At 26.6% G+C, this 19197-nt stretch overlaps 13 protein-coding genes across 13 annotated transcripts in view, besides 20 other annotated features; 9 read left to right on the top strand and 4 right to left on the bottom strand.

Moving 5' to 3' along the window:
* Positions 1-33, top strand: part of EDI_263690 (alpha-actinin, putative) — a gene marked incomplete at both ends in the record, with an annotated part of 1059 nt that extends 1026 nt beyond the window's left edge. The window contains one exon of the mRNA XM_001733271.1: positions 1-33. This exon is cut by the window's left edge and continues 1026 nt beyond it. Coding sequence (XP_001733323.1) covers positions 1-33 — 33 coding nt within the window.
* A 121-nt stretch (positions 34-154) lies between these two features.
* On the top strand, positions 155-631 carry EDI_263680 (alpha-actinin, putative; the record flags this gene model as incomplete). The annotated part of the gene is made up of 1 exon (XM_001735974.1): positions 155-631. The coding sequence occupies one exon, from the start codon at positions 155-157 to the stop codon at positions 629-631; it is 477 nt and encodes a 158-aa protein (XP_001736026.1).
* Positions 632-643: 12 nt separating this feature from the next.
* Positions 644-671: a sequence feature (AT_rich).
* A 1-nt stretch (position 672) lies between these two features.
* Positions 673-2428: a repeat region.
* Positions 2362-2438: a repeat region.
* Positions 2439-2499: a sequence feature (AT_rich).
* Positions 2500-2980: 481 nt separating this feature from the next.
* On the top strand, positions 2981-3541 carry EDI_263670 (uncharacterized protein; the record flags this gene model as incomplete). The annotated part of the gene is made up of 1 exon (XM_001735973.1): positions 2981-3541. The coding sequence occupies one exon, from the start codon at positions 2981-2983 to the stop codon at positions 3539-3541; it is 561 nt and encodes a 186-aa protein (XP_001736025.1).
* A 966-nt stretch (positions 3542-4507) lies between these two features.
* Positions 4508-4556: a sequence feature (AT_rich).
* Positions 4557-4819: 263 nt separating this feature from the next.
* Positions 4820-4870: a sequence feature (AT_rich).
* Positions 4871-5217: 347 nt separating this feature from the next.
* On the top strand, positions 5218-7371 carry EDI_263660 (sodium transporter, putative; the record flags this gene model as incomplete). Its single annotated transcript, XM_001735972.1, has 1 exon — positions 5218-7371. The coding sequence occupies one exon, from the start codon at positions 5218-5220 to the stop codon at positions 7369-7371; it is 2154 nt and encodes a 717-aa protein (XP_001736024.1).
* Positions 7372-7378: 7 nt separating this feature from the next.
* Positions 7379-7476: a sequence feature (AT_rich).
* EDI_263650 (serine/threonine protein kinase cds1, putative) lies at positions 7476-9302 on the bottom strand (the record flags this gene model as incomplete). Its single annotated transcript, XM_001735971.1, has 1 exon — positions 7476-9302. One exon carries the CDS (start codon positions 9300-9302, stop codon positions 7476-7478), a length of 1827 nt encoding a protein of 608 aa, XP_001736023.1.
* A 13-nt stretch (positions 9303-9315) lies between these two features.
* Positions 9316-9356: a microsatellite.
* Positions 9357-9467: a sequence feature (AT_rich).
* EDI_263640 (uncharacterized protein) lies at positions 9465-10136 on the bottom strand (the record flags this gene model as incomplete). The annotated part of the gene is made up of 1 exon (XM_001735970.1): positions 9465-10136. The coding sequence occupies one exon, from the start codon at positions 10134-10136 to the stop codon at positions 9465-9467; it is 672 nt and encodes a 223-aa protein (XP_001736022.1).
* Positions 10137-10470: 334 nt separating this feature from the next.
* Positions 10471-11619, bottom strand: EDI_263630 (diphthamide biosynthesis protein, putative; the record flags this gene model as incomplete). Its single annotated transcript, XM_001735969.1, has 3 exons — positions 10471-10843; positions 10893-11301; positions 11367-11619. The coding sequence occupies 3 exons, from the start codon at positions 11617-11619 to the stop codon at positions 10471-10473; spliced, it is 1035 nt and encodes a 344-aa protein (XP_001736021.1).
* Positions 11198-11234: a sequence feature (AT_rich).
* A 130-nt stretch (positions 11620-11749) lies between the features above and the next one.
* On the bottom strand, positions 11750-12061 carry EDI_263620 (uncharacterized protein; the record flags this gene model as incomplete). Its single annotated transcript, XM_001735968.1, has 1 exon — positions 11750-12061. One exon carries the CDS (start codon positions 12059-12061, stop codon positions 11750-11752), a length of 312 nt encoding a protein of 103 aa, XP_001736020.1.
* A 36-nt stretch (positions 12062-12097) lies between these two features.
* Positions 12098-12183: a microsatellite.
* Positions 12184-12419: 236 nt separating this feature from the next.
* EDI_263610 (alpha-actinin-2, putative) lies at positions 12420-14657 on the top strand (the record flags this gene model as incomplete). Its single annotated transcript, XM_001735967.1, has 3 exons — positions 12420-12485; positions 12534-12837; positions 12895-14657. The coding sequence occupies 3 exons, from the start codon at positions 12420-12422 to the stop codon at positions 14655-14657; spliced, it is 2133 nt and encodes a 710-aa protein (XP_001736019.1).
* Positions 12542-12565: a sequence feature (AT_rich).
* Positions 12843-12893: a sequence feature (AT_rich).
* Positions 14658-14775: 118 nt separating the features above from the next.
* On the top strand, positions 14776-15512 carry EDI_263600 (uncharacterized protein; the record flags this gene model as incomplete). The annotated part of the gene is made up of 2 exons (XM_001735966.1): positions 14776-15029; positions 15083-15512. 2 exons carry the CDS (start codon positions 14776-14778, stop codon positions 15510-15512), a joined length of 684 nt encoding a protein of 227 aa, XP_001736018.1.
* Positions 15513-15531: 19 nt separating this feature from the next.
* Positions 15532-15578: a sequence feature (AT_rich).
* A 184-nt stretch (positions 15579-15762) lies between these two features.
* EDI_263590 (uncharacterized protein) lies at positions 15763-17033 on the top strand (the record flags this gene model as incomplete). The annotated part of the gene is made up of 3 exons (XM_001735965.1): positions 15763-15811; positions 15874-15972; positions 16021-17033. The coding sequence occupies 3 exons, from the start codon at positions 15763-15765 to the stop codon at positions 17031-17033; spliced, it is 1161 nt and encodes a 386-aa protein (XP_001736017.1).
* Positions 15817-15872: a sequence feature (AT_rich).
* Positions 16979-17003: a sequence feature (AT_rich).
* Positions 17034-17071: 38 nt separating the features above from the next.
* Positions 17072-17186: a microsatellite.
* A 7-nt stretch (positions 17187-17193) lies between these two features.
* On the top strand, positions 17194-18666 carry EDI_263580 (leukocyte receptor cluster (lrc) member, putative; the record flags this gene model as incomplete). The annotated part of the gene is made up of 1 exon (XM_001735964.1): positions 17194-18666. One exon carries the CDS (start codon positions 17194-17196, stop codon positions 18664-18666), a length of 1473 nt encoding a protein of 490 aa, XP_001736016.1.
* Positions 18276-18303: a sequence feature (AT_rich).
* Positions 18667-18690: 24 nt separating the features above from the next.
* Positions 18691-18884: a sequence feature (AT_rich).
* Positions 18885-18965: 81 nt separating this feature from the next.
* Positions 18966-19029: a sequence feature (AT_rich).
* A 26-nt stretch (positions 19030-19055) lies between these two features.
* Positions 19056-19197, top strand: part of EDI_263470 (uncharacterized protein) — a gene marked incomplete at both ends in the record, with an annotated part of 616 nt that continues 474 nt past the window's right edge. Inside the window, one exon of the mRNA XM_001735963.1 lies at positions 19056-19178. Coding sequence (XP_001736015.1) covers positions 19056-19178 — 123 coding nt within the window. The remainder of the gene's footprint in view (positions 19179-19197) is intronic.

The following is a 19197-nucleotide window of genomic DNA, read 5'->3' as shown; positions in this document are numbered from 1 at the left end:
AAAAGCAAAATTAGAAGAATTAAAACAAATTGAAGGACAACTTCCACCAATTGAAGAAGCAGAAAAAGCATGTGAAGATGCTAATATTGAAGATAATGAATATACTGATGTATCATTTGATGATCTTCAATTTAATTATGAACAAACAATTTCTATGTTTGAAAAGAAGATTGTTTATATTGAAGCTCAAATTAATGAAGCTTCTAGTGGAGTTACTGCAGAACAAATGCAAGAATTTAAACAAAGCTTTGATGCATTTGATGGAAATCATGATGGAGTTCTTGATAAACTTGAATTTAGATCATGCTTAAGTTCTATGGGATTAATTGATATTGATTTCACAGGAGGAGAAGATGCTCAATATGATGCTATTTATAATAATGTTACAAAAGGAGAAAATGGAGTTTCATTTGATAATTATGTCCAATATATGAAAGAAAAGAATGATGAAAATCCATCACCAGAACAACTTAATGAAATTTTCTCTACAATTGCTGCTGGTAAAGAAATTATTACTGAAGCTGATATGCAAAAAGCTGGTATGAGTGCTGAACAAATTGAATATGTTAAATCTAATCTTCCACAAAAAGATGATGGTTATGATTATGCTGCTTGGGTTAAGACTAATTAATTCATTCAATTCTTTTTTATTATTTTTTTATTTTTAATTTCAATGAATATCTAGGATGTATTAAACTGAAGAGAGGAATTTTACAAGGTGATTCCTTATCCCCTCTACTCTTCATCATCCAAATGAATATAATTTCTCAAATCATAGAAGAGAAGTTCCCAAAAGCAAACCATACATTGTATATGGATGATTTGAGAATAATGACACAAAGTAGCGAAGAAATGGGAACAATCCACAATGAAATTAAAGAAATAATATGTGGAATAGGGATGGAAATGAATGAAAAGAAATCAGGAATGGTATTAAAGAACATTAATAAAATACCAGATGGAATGCAAAACATCCAAATAATTGAAGGAGAGGACTTGTATAAATATTTAGGTGTATGGCAGTCCGATGAAATTAATGATACCTTCAATTGTAAAATCATCAAAGAAAAGATGATGAAGAAAATGGAAGAAATAAATGCTGATGAAAGTAGTAATAGAAGTTATATTACAAGAATTAATACTGAAGTAATACCCATCTTCAGATATTCAGCATCAGTAGTAAATTGGAAGGTAACTTAGATAGAATGGATTTGGAGATAAGAAAATATTTAAGAAAGGCAAAATACATTGGTGCCGGTAACTCCAAAGACCGTCTATATGTCCCTATAAATGAAATGGGTGAAGGATTAATAAGCCTAAGGGACGAATATGTTATTGAATTAATCAGAACAGTAATGTACTATTGTACAAGAGTGAAATAGGAAATAACATAATAGATAGATGGTATTCCAAGAAAGGAATATGGAATAGAATTAAAAAAGCCCTAGGTCATAAAATCACAGAAACGAAAATAGAAGAAATAATAAATGAAGGGATTGAAAATAAAAAAGAAAAAGAAGTAGTATTAAAAATAAAGAAATTAATGACAACCAATACATCAAAAAATGGAAGTCCCATCAAACAAGTGGACATTTTAGAAGATGGTTCGAGTCAAAATTTGTAGATAAAACTACTACAATAAATGCATGGAAGTCCATCAATATAAAGAAAAATGCATTTCTCCAATTAACTAAAATGCAAGATGGAGCAATATTTAGTGGGTACAGGAAAGCGAAAATATTAAAAAATGAAAGATTAAAGTACTGCCCACTTTGTAAAGACAAGATAGCCACAGTAGAACACATTCTACTATCTTGCATTGGTCATAAGAAATCACAAATGGAGAAACATGACCATATTGGCATTATCATATGGGATAATAAGAAAATACACAGGAAATAAACAATACAAGAAACCCCCATATGAAACAGTGTTCCAATACAATGACATCACTATGATATTGAACAAACAAATAATATCAAAAAGTGATGGACTATATCATAAAAGACCAGATATATATGTACTAGATAAGAAGAATAAAACTGGTCTAATATTTGATATGACTATTGTGGCAGATCATAATATTAATGGAGCCTATTGGAAGAAAAGAAATATGTACAAGGAATTGAAAAATAGGCTAATGAAGATAGAGAAATTAAAGGATGTCAAAATAATTCCAGTAGTAATTTGGATTAATGGGCTAGTAAATGCCGAAAGTATTAAATTAATCAAACAATTAAAAATCGAAATAGACATCACTAAAGAAATTAAAAACCTTGTAATTAAAAACATGATGGATGTCATGGAGCACTGTGGAGATCACAACCAAACATATGTAGTTGAACTACAAGACGAAGACGAAGGGACGGGATTAGTCTCCCCTGAGCCAGGAACAATAGACACAAGTTCTATTAATACTTAATTAACTTATTTATTATTTTTTATTTTTAATTTCTTTATTTTATTAATTTTAAACAATATCTTAGAATAATTAAAATTGTTCAACTTCCGCTTTGAGCAATTCGAATAGATTTGATAATTATCTTTTATTCAATACTCTATCTTATTTTTAAGTTAATTTTCATTGCATTTAAACGATACTTATTAAAGGTACATGCAAAAACATTGATTTTTTTAAATGAAAATATAATTAGAAAATTATCGTTTTCTTGAAATGTTGAAGTCATTTCCCGAATAATTAAGAAAATATGAAGCATTAACTAAAATTATTAATGATCGAAACAAAAATAGAACTTGTGGAACCATAAAGAAGAGATAAAACGAAGAACTTGAAATACCATAAAGTTGTGAAATAAAAACATAAATAAAATGAAAAAAAGTAGGAAGATTCCGCAAGAATCAACAAACTTCTAATCAAAAATTACAAAGAGGATGAGAAAAATATGAACAATGGCAAGAAGAGAATGGAAGATCCTAGGATCATTTGAGGAACTCATATTAAAATTAAAAGAAAAGAATGATGGATATGTCTATTAAACAGAAAAGACAATCTGAAAGTTGTAGAAAGTCTGCTTTTCAATGGGTACAACTACCATCAAATTGTTATATTATTGATAGTGTTGATAATGAATTTTATGAAAAGAGAGATCAATCTTTGTTTAAAAAATTATGTAAAGGAAAGAATTTTGAGTTAACTGCCGATGAAATGATGTCTTCTAGAGCTTGGACAGAGCGTTCTACTGTTTATGTTTTGCTTAAATATTTTTATTGGAAATATACTGAACCATCTGTTATGTCATTACATGAAATGTATAAAACAATTGCAGCTTCTGTTGCTCTTGATATGGGGATCAATAAAACTTCAACTCAAATAAGAGATAAAATTAATAATGTAAAAAGCGGTTATAAAAAAGACAAAAAAGCTCTTCGTGATTCTCCTCATTCTGATGTTATTTCCTTAAAATACATATCATCTACATTGTATGATGTGATGGATAAGTACTTTGATGAATCCAAAGTAAAAGAATATGGTAATGTTTTAAAAGAACTATCAAAAGACATTCATCAACTTCTTCACTAATTTCTCATATATAATGTTGTAGATAATTTAAAATTGATTTATTTATGCTTATTTCTTTGTTTTTGTAATCATTCTTTTCAAACACATCTTAAATCTCTGACAAAAACTTTTAATAATCCTTTGTTGTTTTCTATCATTAGAGATATTAAACAATCTCTATTGAATTACATCATTTTTGAAGTCCAAGAAATCAGAACGAACAGTTATCATATCAATAAAAAAATGTGTGATTTCTAGTAAAGAGAAGTTAAAGACAACACCTACCAAAGACATGTTAAGCAGTTTAACTAACTACAATAAACAACTGTTTATTTGTTAATAACAGTAAAAGAGGTTTCACTTTAAACAATAATAAATGTAAAGTATTTCAACAAGACTACTAACAAGGAAAATAGTATTAAAACCATTAATCTCTTAACAGAGACAATGGGGTGTAATTTCCAAATAAACTAATAACTCGTTTAGAAGTGGCAAGTCTTTGTATGAAATAAGTATTGAGTTTCAGATATTAATTATAACATATTGTCCCAATTTGAATAAAGAGATCACTAGCATTATTTCAAGACATAAGGGGTAATTGTCATACTTTTTAAACAATATATACTTCTTTTGAATATCAAAAGAATAGAATTGATTGAAATATTATCATAAGTTATTTGTATTTTCATTAAAACTTAATAATTCTTATCAGAAAACTTGGTTTCAATTTCCCAAGTAATAGTGATTAATATAGTTAGAATCAAATAAGAATAATCAGATTAACTAACCTTGTTTCCTACAAATAATATTAGTTGTATTAATAGAATTTATTGAAACAAACAAATATTAAACCAATTTCATTTTTTAAAGGTAAAGTGTTTCAGAGAAATACTGGTCAATTATTAAATATGTCTTTTGATATGTTTGATTATTAAATAAAAAATAGAGATACCATTTATATATTGTATTAAAATGATTTACAATGGCAAATATTTAAATATTCTAACAAATCATTATATTTGTTTTTTATATTTATCTCTTTATCTCTACCGACCATACCCATTTTAACACATTCCATATTAATCCTTTGAATTCCTTGGAAAATACATTTGTTTTTTTTTTGAATGAAGAATCTTGTTATTAAATGAATTAAAATTCTTATTTGTTTTATTTGAAATGGCTATAAAGGTGAATGTTTCTTTTTTCTTCAAATTGTTTTATTCAAAGTTTAAAACAAAATAATTCCATCAGCACACACAAAAACACATTAGATTTTATTATGAATAATTTCTCATGATCTATTTTATTAAACATTATGTATTTCAATATATATTTTTAATCTTTTTTTAACCTAAAACTTAGGAATCAAATTTAAAATAGTGACATTGAGAGAGGTATTTGGACGGAGGTTATGATATTATTTTATTTGGGTACAATGTTGTGGATTATAAGGGGTGGTATTATTTTTTTTAACTTTTAAAAACCATGAACTGAAGTAAGGAAAGGTTATGAAAAGAATAAGTTTTTGAGTAAACAAATAAGGGATATAAGAAAAAGTACCTTAGTTAACTTTACAGAAGATTTAAGAATTAGTTAAAAAACTCTGATTTTTGTTCTTTACAAAAATCATAATAAACTGGTAAAGAAACGAAAGAAGTTTTTAAAATTGAACTCATTTCAAATACAATCTTTCAACAATGAATAATAAAAAACCAGAAGGAAAAGTTGTTTCTGAAATAGGTAATACAGAGCCAAACAAAGTTAGTGATGAAAATGTAACCCCAGTTACTAGTTCATTTAACAAATATCCTGACAAACAGGAGTCTGTTGAGATTGAAATGGACAATCGAGTAAATGACTCACGATCTTATGACCACTCTCAAAATGATAATGAAGGTGTTGTTCAACAGCCAAGAAGATGGTATTCTAATAATGTTTCTCCTTCATTGCGTTCTGGTTTCAGTGAACAAGGACAAATGGGACGAGAGAATTGTCAATCAGAAATGGCTGAAGGAGTGAATAGTGAAGATTCATCAGAAACAAGTATTGCTTCAGTATCAAATCAAATTAGTAAGAGGGTACGTCCAGCTGTAGTGTTAAATGATGGAAGTAAAGAGGATGAAGAACAAGGAAGAAGCGATGATAATTTTGAAGATGAAAATGAAATAAAAGAAGACAAGTCATTACCACCTCATGACTTAGGATATTACGTTGCACGGTTAAGAACGATTATATATCCCAATTTTTTAAATTATTATTTGATGCATTTCTTATTTTTTACTGCTCTTTGTTTTGTTGGAGCAATTATTATGATTCTTATTGATAGTAAACTTAATTATATTGATGCATTATATACTGCTGTTTCCTCCTACACAGGAAGTGGATTAACAGTCATTGATCTTACAAAAGTAAAATTTGGAATTCAATTTATTTCATACTTATTAACTTTTATTGGCTCTATTGTATTAGATAGTTCATATTATATCCTTATTAAATTGTTCCGGATGGGTACTAAAAAACAAACAAAGTCATTAGAAGGGACTGCTCCTCAAGTAGTGATTGATGCTGCTATTGCACAAGCAAGGCATATTAATTCAACAGAAACAAAAACGTCTATACTTCTTCTAGTTGTTATTTGGTTATATAATATTATTGTTCAAGTGATTGGGTTTCTTCTTTTATTAATTGCATTTGCTAAAGACAAAGATAAAATTGAAGCTACAGGAGTTAATTGGGTTTGGTTTACCCTTTACCAAACTAATTCAGCATTTAATAATTGTGGAATTGTTTTATCATCTAACAGTTTAGTGTCTTTTTCAAATAATGCTGGAGTTACTATCATTGTATCAATATTAACAGTATTAGGAAATACATGTTATCCAATTGTATTAAGAGGGATTATAGAGTTATTAGGGATAATTCTTAAATGTACACGTTATGATAAAATTATTCAATATATTTTACGTTATCCACGTAGATGTTCAACGCATATTTACCCAAGAAAAGCAACGATATGGTTAATTATTGTATTTTTTATGATTACATTTTCTGAATTTATTATTCAAATGTCACTTGATTTTAATAATTTTAAAGATATTCCAGTTGGATATAGAACAATTGATATATTTGCTCAAAGTATTTCAACAAGAACTGCTGGATTTGCTATATTAGATTTTAGTAAAATATCAAGCGGATGTTATGTTATGATGATTGGATTTATGTATTTATCATCATATCCTATTACTGTTACATTGAGAGAAACTAATCCATATTTGAGACATAAAGAAAATTCTAACCAAGATAGTGGTATTGTTTATCAAGCAAAAAATATGTTAGCATGGGATGTAGTTTGTTTTTATTCATTTTATTTCTTAATTTGTTGTTGTGAACAAGATGCATTAAGAAAAGATTATACATATACTGAGTTCATGATTCTTTTTGAAGTTATCAGTGCATATGGTACTGTAGGGTATTCACTTCCAATGACAAATGGTGCATATTCTGTTTCAGGTGGATTTAGACCTATTTGTAAATTATTTATTTGTTGTGTAATGATGTTTGGTAAACATCGAGGATTTCCAGAAAGAGTAGATAGAGGGTTTACTCCATACCAAATTGTTATTAATAGAAAAGAGAATGAAGATTCAAGTTTGGAGTGTCAAGTTAATGATAGAAATGAAAAAAAAATTAGAAAAGAAGAAAAAACAAAAGTTCAAGCAGAAAACAATAAAGAAGGTAATACAAGTACTTCTGTAATTAGTGCCTTAGATACTCCATTAAGTCTTCCTCAAAGAAATCAAGTCAGTTCAAGAAATTTTGATGAAATTACATTTAGAGATAATGACTTATAAAGAATACAAAAATTAAATTAAAGAAATTTGAAAGAAATTTTTTAGTTTAAATAAAAGAAAAAATAAAATGATAAATTAATGAAAATTAATAATAATTAATATTATCACAGTCCTTGAAATAATCTGGTGTCATTAGATAATCCTATTTCTGATATATTATCTATTGTAGTTTGAAATGATTTAAGTGAAAATGAATTTTCTTCTATTTGTTCATTCATAGAAAGTACTGGTGTTTTTTCAATTTCTTCTTTTGAAAATGGTTGAATGAAAGAAGGGTCTGACAGTTCATTTTGTTGAGAGGTTTTAAAACGGTCAAATTGAATTTCATCCATTCCAGTATCAACAACAGTAGAACTTGAACTTCTAGGAGAAAGGCCATGTTTTTTTTTGTTATCAAGAAAAACGTTAAATGAAGTTGTTTTCTTTTTTTTATGAATAAACTGATCTTCTTCTGATAAAGGTTTAGTTTTTCTTCTTGCTCTTTCGTTAGGATCTCTTATTTTCTTAGAATAAGGATATTCAAATGAATCATTGGGATGTGATGGTTTTGAAATAAGTTCATTACCATATGAAATAATAGAAGGTATTTGTTGTCCTGGGGAAATAGAATTAAATTTTTCTTCTTTTTGAGTGAAAGGACATTCTTCCATAGCATTTTGTGAAATATAAATTGATTTTGTTTGATAATGTAGTTCAGATAAAACTGGAAGTAAAAAAGTGTAGTGTAATATTTGTGCTGCATTTGGTCTTGATATTGGATTTTCTTGAAGGATACAACGAAGGAGTAATTCTATTTCTAATGGAGTATCATCAGTGAGTTGTAATTCATACATATTTTTTGGTTTTTTAAATGGAAAAAGAAATAACATATTATATAACATTACTCCACAACTCCATATATCTGATGCCTGATCATATGAATTAGATGTACTAATTTCTGGTGCTAAATAATCTAATGTACCTACAAATGTAGAACACCCTTCTATTGTTGCTTTTTTTGCAATACCAAAATCAGCTAATTTTGCATTTCCATCTTTTGTAAGAAGAATATTATCAGGTTTAATATCTCGATGAATAATTCCATTGTCATGAACATATTCCAACGCAATCATTATCTGACCAAATAACTTTCTACATCTATTTAACTCAATTAATCCAAATATTTGGCCCTTTTCATCAGAGTTTTTTAGTTTTTTGTTTCTTTCATTTTCAATTAATTGTTGTAAACTCCCACCAGAAACATATTCCATGACAATATACATTGTAGTTTCATGACTGTACATTCCATTTACTTTAACAACATATTGGTGTTGTAATTTTTTTAATGTTTCAACTTCATCTAAAATAGGTTTCATAACTTCTTCACTAATAGCTTTATTCTTTTTATCAATAACTTTAACAGCAACAGAATGTTCATCACTTTCCTCGTTTTCAAATCCTTTTTCTTTATATAGGATAACTTTAGCAGTAGTTCCTTGACCAAGTGTTTTTATAATTGAATACTTTTCTGAAAAAGATACAACTTCATTGTCAATAAAAATATATGTTTTAAGTTTTGATCCAATACATAACTCACATGGTAATGTAACTACTGTAGAATTGTTATGCTCTAACTTACCATTTACTATTGTTCCATTTGAAGATTCGTCTTCAAAAAAAATATCACCATCATTCGTTCTCCTTATAATACATTGTTTTCTACTACAAGACGCATTATTACTGATAACAACATCATTATCCCCTGATCTTCCAATTGTATATTTGTCTTTAGATAATTGCAATACAGTAATAACCCCTCCATCATCAGCACGTAGTGTTGCCCAAACACTTGGTTTTCTTAATTTTTGAGTAGGTGCATCAACTTGAGTACAATTTTGAGTACATTCTTGTGTGCATACCTGAGTACAAGTTTGTGTCTCAGCAAATTCCATTTATTTCATAGAATTTTTTCTCTATTTTTTGTTTTTATTTTTTCTTTTTTATTTAAAAAAAATTTGATTTATTTATAATTCATTTATAGTTTTATATAGCATTTCTTAAAGAAATTAGTTAATTTATAAAAAAAATTTTAAAATAATAAAACAATATTTAATTTACAACAAAATGCATTTTTTTGTTTTTACTTTTTTGTTTTTGATTTTCTTTTGTGAGGGCAACTTTCTTTCAGATTGTAGATTATGTTTTAATCCTTTTCTACAAGATACTAGTGAGTCAAAAGAAGTAAAAGATAATGACATTAAATCTTCTTGTTGTTCAAAATATTTTCTGAGAATTTCATTCATTATTACTTTAACTTGAGCAGGATCTTCTTTCATAGATACTTCATAATAAAGAGCATCATTTTCTTTTGCAGTTTCTTGTATTTGAATATTTCTTTCTCTTCCTTCTTTTTGGTCTACTTTGGTAACAACCAAAACCATTATTTCTGTTTGACAAAAAGCATAATTTGGACTTCTTGAAAAGCCATCAAAGAAGTTGAGTGTTGCTTCATCATCTTGTGCAATAAAGAAAATATGAATTGTACCCATTTTACCATAATCAATACTTCTTAAATTATTGCTACAGGTAAATGCATTTCCACTGAACTCAGTTATTGTTGTTTGAACAGTAACATTTTCATATTGAAGTTTAATATCTGTGGTTTCCTTATCTGATGATGGATTATATTGTTTATCAAATGGGAGAGACTGAAGTAGGTTGAGGAAAGTAGTTTTACCGCAATTAAGATAGCCAAAGAGTACTACACTAACTTTTTGTTCTTCCATTCTTCTGTTATTTTTTGATTATTTTCAGTTTTAAACTACAGAGAGTGGAGTCTCTAGATGAAATGATGGGAGTTGATATAAATATTATTCAAAGTAATGATTTTCTTTTCTAATTTTGTCGTAGAAATAATCCTTTCTAACTCAAATCAAAAGAATGACATCTTCGAATAAATAAATTTACTAATAATAGATTCTGATTTTACAAAAATAACCATTATTCCAAATTATATGAAGAACAACTAATTTTAGATAACTTAAATGATTGTAATTTCTATATTTAATTACTGAATTAAAAAAATGTAAAAAATATCGGAAATCGCAGAGTTATCTTCATTCAATTATATGACGCACACCATTTCCCTTCTGCTGGAATACTCCAATTATCCATTGGAATAAAATCAAGTGTAGCCTTAACGCTATCATCGAATGCAGCGAATGCCTCATAAGGAGTAATTAAAACTTGTCTAAAATCTTCTCCCCAATCAATACTCAATCTTGGACATGCAACTTGGACCCAAACTTTAATATCTTTGTAACTATCTAATAATGCAGTTGATATTTCATCAGCATAGGTAACTACTGGTATTTTGTTATTCTTTTCTAATAAATTAATAATATTATCTGTAACTTTTTGATTTCCTTGACGACCAAGAGTACTAGTAATAACCCCAATATATTGTTCTTTTCTTGCTGTATCAATTTTAGTTCTATATTATTAGTTCGATCTTTCATTTTTTTAAAATGAATTATACAAACTTCATTATTCGTTTAAATTTCTCTTTATTAACAAAAACAGGAACAAGTGTTTGATTTCTTGGATCATATGAATAAACTTTATTATCTGGATAATTATATGCAACAGCTTCTGCATGGAAAAGTCCTCCTCCAATAAAAACAACACTCATTTCTCTTTGTTCTAATGGAGGGACTGTACATCCTAAAGTGATACCTTCTGGTAGTGGATCAATTTTAGGAAGAATAACATTAAATTGGGTTAATAATTGTTTTAATTGTTGTAGATATGGTTGATATTGAATTGTTGCAACAATTGCAAGGTCTAGTTTTTTATCTAATTGTTTATTAATATTATTTATTAATGGTTCAAGAGGGATATTAGCTACAACAGGTATGTACATACTTGCAACTTTTAGGCAATGAGGAGGAACTAACAGAGTTAAATTATATTACAACAACTGGTCTGTTTAAAAAGAAAGAACCCTACTAACAAACTTAATGGTGAATGACCAAAATGAACAAGAAAATCTGAATGAATATAAGATGTAAATCTATCATCAACACAACATGCTCCATAAACATAGTCCGTGTATAATATAAATTCAACTTTTGGTAATTGTTGTTCTAATCTTTGTTGAAGACCAACACCTTGAGCAATAAGACCTTCAGGGAATTGAAGTACAACTCTCTTACAATTTCTAGAAGTAACTTCTTTAATAATTTCACTCTCTTTCAAATCAAATTCCATTAATTGAGAATTACTAGTTTTTTGCCAAGAAATTTAAGTAGGTAAATTCTTTTAATAAGGTAGTTTTGATTTGGTTAGTCAAAAAATAAGGAAAAAGAATAAAAACTTAATCAACTAAATTAAATTCTTATTATTTTTGTTGAGTTTTCATTGATTTAATCAATTTTTCTTGAGCGTCGTTAACTTTTTGAGCCAAAGAAGCATCCATTGGTTCGAGTTTTTTAATATCATTTTCTAAATTATCGTGCTTTTCTTTAATATCTTTTTTTAATTTGTCATAATCAGATAATACAAAAGCTTTACCTAATGCTACATAAGTTTCTTTTGGTTGAACTTGTAACTCGTCAATAACAATCTCCATTCGATAAAGCTCTTTTTTCATCATCATCATTCGTGAATGAACATTATTGTATTGTCTTACAGATGATTGATACTCTTCCATTTCCTATAATATTTAATAGTTTTATAGTTTGAACGCTTATTACTATTTTTTATTATTTTTTTTTTATATTTTTACTATATTTATTTTTATATTTTAGTTCTCTCTTTGTATTATTTGTTATTGCTTTAATAAATAATAATGTCTAATTCATGAGAATAAATGCCAACACGTCATTATTATTAATGAAAACTTAATCAAATATAAAAAAAGAAATGGGAACAAAAAGAATTAATTGCCATTAAAAAGAAATCATTAATAGCAAATGTTTGATTACTACCAAAACAGAAGTTGACGGAAAGTCTAAAAAGGGTTTTATTGTATGGCTCTTAAACTCTAAAAGGAAGAAAAAGACCAAACTATGTCAGATACTATTCTTGCTAATGTAGCTGCCAAAACTAAATCACTTGAAGAACAACAGTTATACGTTTGTTAAAGAAATTAAAATAACATAAAAAACAACTAATAGGAATAGGCGTATACTAATTTTATTAATTATATTATAAACGAAGAACCATTTGTACATAATATTCTCAAAGACCTTAAAGATGGTTTAGTTTTAATCCGTTTATTAAGAAACCTTAGTGGGTGTGATATTCCTAATTCAGTTGAAAATCCATTAAAAGATATTGAGAAAATTCAAAATTTAAGTGCTGTTATTCAATTTGCTAAAGACGATGGAATTAAGATATTAAGTTCTGCTGAAGAAATCTTAGCAGGAGATAGAAAAGGAATTCTTTCATTCATGTACCAAATCTTAAATAAATACAGACTTGGAAGTTTGTTATTTTTTGTTTATTTATTAATAAAGAAGAATAAGAATTTTAATTTTTAAGATTGTCCTGTTAAAATGGTTCACTTTGCAAAATGGATTAAGTCAAGTTTAAAAATCAATAACTCTGATTTTGATTTAAAGAAAGAATTGTCAGAAGGTGTTTTATTAGCAAAATTACTTAATTATTTACAAAAAGATATTATTGATTTAAAAAGTTTAGGTTCAAATCACTTAGAAAACATTCAAAAATGTATTGATATTGGATACTCTAAATTAAGAATTCCTAAATTAGTTAAGGCTGAGAATATTGTTGAAAATACTGTTGACGATTATTGTTTATATTTCTATTTAACATTCTTCATTATGAAAGAAACTCACTTTGAAGATAATGAAATGTTAAAAAAGATTGCACAAGGACTTAGAGAAAGAAAAATTCAAGCTCGTAATCAACTTAAAAATAGGTTAGAAAGAGTCTTAAAGAAGATGATTGATCAAGCTAAAAATACAGAAAAAATGTATCAATGCTCTGATAATACTGAAACTCCAGAAGAAGCTAAAACTTTGATTGGAATGATCTCTCAACTTGAAACAATGTATATAAATTTTGAAAAGATTTCATTACCAAAAGGATATGTGGAAACAAATTGTGATCTTACAAATGATCCAATGTTAAAAGAACTTAAAGAATGGGAAAGTAAAATTAATATAACTCAAGAAATTATGAGAAAGTTAATTAGTCTCATAAACCAAAAGAAAAGAATGAATGTCTTAACTCCAAGAAGAGTTGAACCATCAAAAGAAGAAGTCAAAATAAACTCAACTACTGAAACAAATCATTTAGAGAAACAGTCTAATAATAAAAAACAAGAAGTTGATGATTTAAAACAGAAATTATCAGTTTCTGACACAAAAAAAGTTATATCCAAAAACGAAACTGATTCTGTTCTTGAAAAAACTCAACAAGAAATTCAAAAAGAAGTAGAACAAAATAAAAGAATTGAAGCACTTCAAAGCTTATTGATTACAAAAGAACAAGAAATTCAAAAAATTAAACTTGACCTTACTAATGAAAAGAACTTACATGATACTGAAAAGAAAAAAAAGGAAGAAGAAGTTTTAACTTTGAAAAAGAGTCTTGATGAAATAAAAAAATCTCATGAAATAGAAAGAGAGTCTAATGACAAAGAAATTAAACTTCAAAAAGAAGAAATACAATCTCTTAAAAGAGAGGTTTTTGTTCTTGGAGAATCAAAAGGAGATGAAGTGAAGAAAATGAAAGAGTTAATGGAAGAAAAAAATGATGAAATAACAAGACTTAGAGACCAACATGATCTAGAGATCAAAGCATTAAAGAAAGAATCAGAGACAAAAGAATTGGAAAAGAAAACCAAAGATGAAGAGATATTAAAATTAAAACAAGAATTAAGCACTCTTAGAGAATCATTAGAAACTGAAAGAAAACAAAGAGAATTAATTGAAAAAGAAAAAGATGAAAATGCTATAATTTTCAAGAGAGTAATTGAAGAAAAAGATACTAAACTTACAGAAAATGAACAAAATATCAATCAGTTAGAAGACCTTATCTTAAACATTAAAAAAGAGTGTGCTGAGTTGGCAATGAAGTTTAATGACAGAGAGATGGTTTGTGTTGAAAATGAAACTGACAAAAGAGTATTGTTCAATTCATTAGCACTATCAATTAAAATGGTACTTCCAACAACATCAAAGTTTGATAACACAATGCTGTATAATGAATGTACAAATCAAAAAGTTCCAATAAAGAATTGGAATATTTGGTTGGTTAATAGATTAACTAAAAAGTAAATAAGAAAAAATGAATTGAAACTCTTTTTTTGAAGAAGTTTTATGATTATTAAAAAAATTAAAAACATACTTATCTAAGTTTTGTTTAAATCTTTTTTAGTTGATAACTCTTTTTAATATGAATACTAATGTTATAATATCTCCATCTCAACATCAGTTGGCTAAAGGAGTTTGTGTTGTCATTGACGTTTTAAGAGCTTCATCAGTTGAAGCTCATTTATTTTTATGTAATGCTCAAAAAATTATTCCACAAAGTGATATTGAAACAAGTTTACAAACTAAAAAAGATCATCCAGAAGTTTTATTGATAGGGGAAAGACAGGGAATTAAATATGATGGTTTTGATTTTGGTAATTCACCAACAGAATTAATGTTTGTTAATTTAAATAATTTATGTAATCAGTTCATTGTGATTAATTGTACAGAAACAATAAAGAAAAAATAAGAAATAAAATATGTGTTCATAATACTCAACAAGGAACTCAATCACTGGTTGTTTGTAGAAACAATCCTCAAGTTACCAGAATATTCATGTGTAGCATTAATAATTGTCAAGCAACTATCGAATATTTAAAAGCACTCCATCCTCCTTTTATAACGTTTGTGGCTTCAGGAGATGAAATAACTTGTAGAGAAGATTTGTTATATGGTCGTTATTTAGAAGCGTTGTATCTAGGAAAACAACCAGAAATGACTTTAGAAGAAATGATAGAAGACATAAAACATTCTTCAGGAAGTAAATTCTTTAAGGGATTACCTCAATTTCCTGAAATTGACTTTTATGAATGCTACAAACTTAATTCAATCAATGTAGTAATGGAATATGTAGACGGAGAAATACGTCAAGTAAATTAAAATGGAATAAACCAAAAAGAAATAATTAAATTTTTTTATTCATTTTTATTTAAAACATTTATTATTGGTTGATTATTCAAATTTTCATTGTTTTGAATAATCACAATAATAAAATTATCATATTTAAATTCTTTAAGTTCCATTGAACAAAATTCAATGAATTTAATGAACTGTATCAAATAAATAAGGAAAAAGAAATTAAAAAGGTTGTGTTTTAAGTTAAAACTGAACTACAAAAAGTATTATTTTAATGTTTGGAAGAAAACCATTTGGATTTTCATTTTTTTCTAAGAATAAACGTTTGTTATAAATTATTATAAAAGAAAATATTTATACTAGAAAAAATAATAGTAATTAATAGCAAGAGTATTTGGTGTTGACATCAATAAAATTAGTTTAAGTATGATAATTGATGATGTTCCATTGTTTTTAACTGATGCAGGACAATTTATAATGGGAAGTTTGCTTAGTTTATCTCTATAATGAAAAGAAATAATTACTAGTGTAGATATTGTTGAAGGAATATTTAGAATACCTGGAGAACGTCAATTGGCTGATAATATGAAGAAAACTATTGAAAGAAAAGGTGATTTTTTATCATTAGTCAAACGTCCTTTAAGTGATGTTCATGCAGTTGCAAGTGTTATATTAATGTTCTTAAGAGAGTTACCAGAACCATTAATTACATTTGAATCATATGACCTCTTCATTGATTGTGCAAAAACATACGAAATAGATCAATACACTAAATCTAGTGCACTCAGTGTAGCTATTAATACATTTCATGCAATAGTTAAAACACTACCACAAAGGAATTTAAAAATACTTGCATTTTATATGAACTTATTTTATGTTTTTACTATTAACAGTGATGTACATAAAATGCAAGCAAATAATGTTGCTATTTGTATTGCTCCAACATTACTTCGTTCACAAAAAGAATCATGGGAGAGTGCAATATCATCTATTAAATATCAATCTATAGTGTGTACATTTTTAATCAAATACTATCCACTTATTTTTCGTGATACGTGTGATACTAAAGGGCTGTTATATCCTCAATACCAAAACGTTTCAAATAAAGACAAGAATAAGTTATTAAATCAAATGACAAAAACTGTTCGTTTATCAACTCCAGAAAAGCCTAAAAGAAAAGCTAGAAAATCTATTTGGGAAGATTTCCGTAAAGATTTGAAAACAAAAGATAAAGAAGTAGAAAAAAAACATATGAGAAGTCGTGAAATGAAAAAAACACAATTTACACCTTCTACTCTAAAACTAGTTACTGCTGATGATAAAGAAAAAGAAGAAATTAAAGAAGAAATCAAAAAGAAAAGACCAAAAAGTGAGAGTATGGCTTTAGCTATTATGTTTATTGATAATAATGATAATACTATTTTACTTCCTCAACTTAATCAACAAGATATCCTAAAACAATTAAAATTTACTACAATTAAAGGTCAGGGAAAATTAAAAATTAATAATTTTAAAGTTCATACAAAGAAAGAGGCTGAACAATAAGTATAGAATTTCATTTGAAAATAGTTAATTTCTTTTTTAATAGATTAAAGATCAAATTAAATTACATCAAAGTAAATAATAAAATAATAATAATTTCAAAAATAATAAAATTTAAATTATAAAAATATAAAAAATAACTAAAAAATATAACATTTACAAAATGCAAATTGAACAAATTTTTAATGAATTATGGAAAGAAACTCCATTAGAAAAAACAAATGTTCATGTTGTTGTTGGGTATACTTTAGAAGCAATGAGACTTATGAACCAACGATGTGATGAATATAAAGTCTTAGAATTAGTGAAAAAAACTCCTCATGATGAAGACAATATTTTAATCAAGCCAAATGAAAGTACCAACCTTTACACTAAACTCCCAACAAAAAAGTCTATTGATTTTAACTCAATAGAATTCACTGTTCATAAAACAACAAGTGAAATTTTTGAAGAGATGAAAAGAAAACAACAACCACAAGAAACAAATTTTGTTTTTAATTCTTCAAATGCTTCACATCCAAATATTTGTCTATTTAACCAACCTAAAACAAACACATTACAAAATTTATTAGAGTCATTTAACAAAGAAAAACTAAAAGCTACAATGAAACAAGAAGCGAATTCAATTGTTCAGTCACAACAAAGTATTCCAATCATTCAACCAAAAAGAGTTCTTTTACAACCAAGTTTTAAAGATTTTGTACAAACCAATCCTGAAGAAATTAATATAGTTTCTCAACCAATAGTTGATAAAAAACCAATAACTACTAGTGATATGAATCAACACCTACCTATTACTCTAACTCCTGAAATTTCGAAGTTATCAAATAACAAAAATACCAAAATTGTTGGAACCTGTCAAAAATATGAAAAATCATATGTAAGATTAGTTGAAAATACTGACCCAACATTAATCAGACCTCTTAATGTATTAGAAAAGTCTTTTGAATTTGTAAAATCGAAATATGAAACTAATCATGACTATAATTATATTTCAGACCAATTAAAATCTATTAGACAAGATATGGTAGTTCAAGGATTAAATTGTCAGTTCACTAGAAAAGTATATCAATATGATATTCAAATAGAACTTGAAAATCAAAATTTAACTGAATTTATTGTGTGTATTAGCAAATTATTAGAATTAGATGAAAGTATTCATGTTAAAGATGATCTTCATTTTGAGTGTGTTTCTATTTTATTACTTGATTTACATAAGTTTATTCAAAAGAAAACTACTATTGGATTATATAATAAAATTTATGAATTTATTGATGACATTAAAAAGTCTTCATTAGTCCAGTTTGTAATTGAACTTTTAAAGTACTTCGAAAATGGTGAGGTTATTGCAATTTCATCATTATTAGAAAATACTAAAATCCCTTCTTTACTCTCTCACTACATACAATTGTACTTCCTACCTGCAGTTCGTTCATTAGTTATAGAAGAAATTAGACGTTCTTTTAGAGGAAATTGGCCTGTCCCATATATTAAAAAAATTTTAGTATTTTCTACAGATGAAGAGTGTGCAAATTACTTAAAGTCACCAGAGTGTAGTTGTTATTCAGATTTACAATTAAGCAGTGATAATTCAGTTATTGAAATATTAAATCCAAATAAAAAACAAAGTGATTGACTTGATTATAATGAGTTTTTTAGGTTATTAAATATTAAAAATAATTTTCCTGTTCATAAGAATTTTAATAGAAAAATCTATTAATTAAATAATAATCTATAGAATAACTTATTACCATTTTATTTATAAATAATATTTTAAATAATAATTTTATTATTAAAATATAAAATAAAAATACAAATTATTACCATTAAGAACAAAATAATAATATTAAAAATGTATCGAAAGAATATTATAGAATTCTAATAAAATCTAAAAGCACTATATTTAAATAAAACATGCGTTTTCATGCCAAATGGATTAAAAAAATATATTATAATTTATAATTTCAAATATTTGATCTTTATATTATTGAATATTTAAGAGTACTTAGAACTTAATAATTTATTATGATTGCTCTCTTTTTGTGTATTGCATTAGCTTCTGCTAAATTAGGTATTGATGTTTCTCAACCAACATCTACATCATCATTCACTTGCCTTAGAAATAAGGGATTCACTACTATGGTTATTGTTAGAGCTTGGAAATCAA

The sequence above is a fragment of the Entamoeba dispar genome, genomic scaffold (genome assembly GCF_000209125.1).
Source record: "Entamoeba dispar SAW760 scf_1105229459617 genomic scaffold, whole genome shotgun sequence".
NCBI lineage: Eukaryota > Evosea > Mastigamoebida > Endamoebidae > Entamoeba > Entamoeba dispar.
The sequence above is the reverse complement of the archived record's forward strand: the minus strand, read 5'-3'. Positions and strand labels throughout refer to the sequence as shown.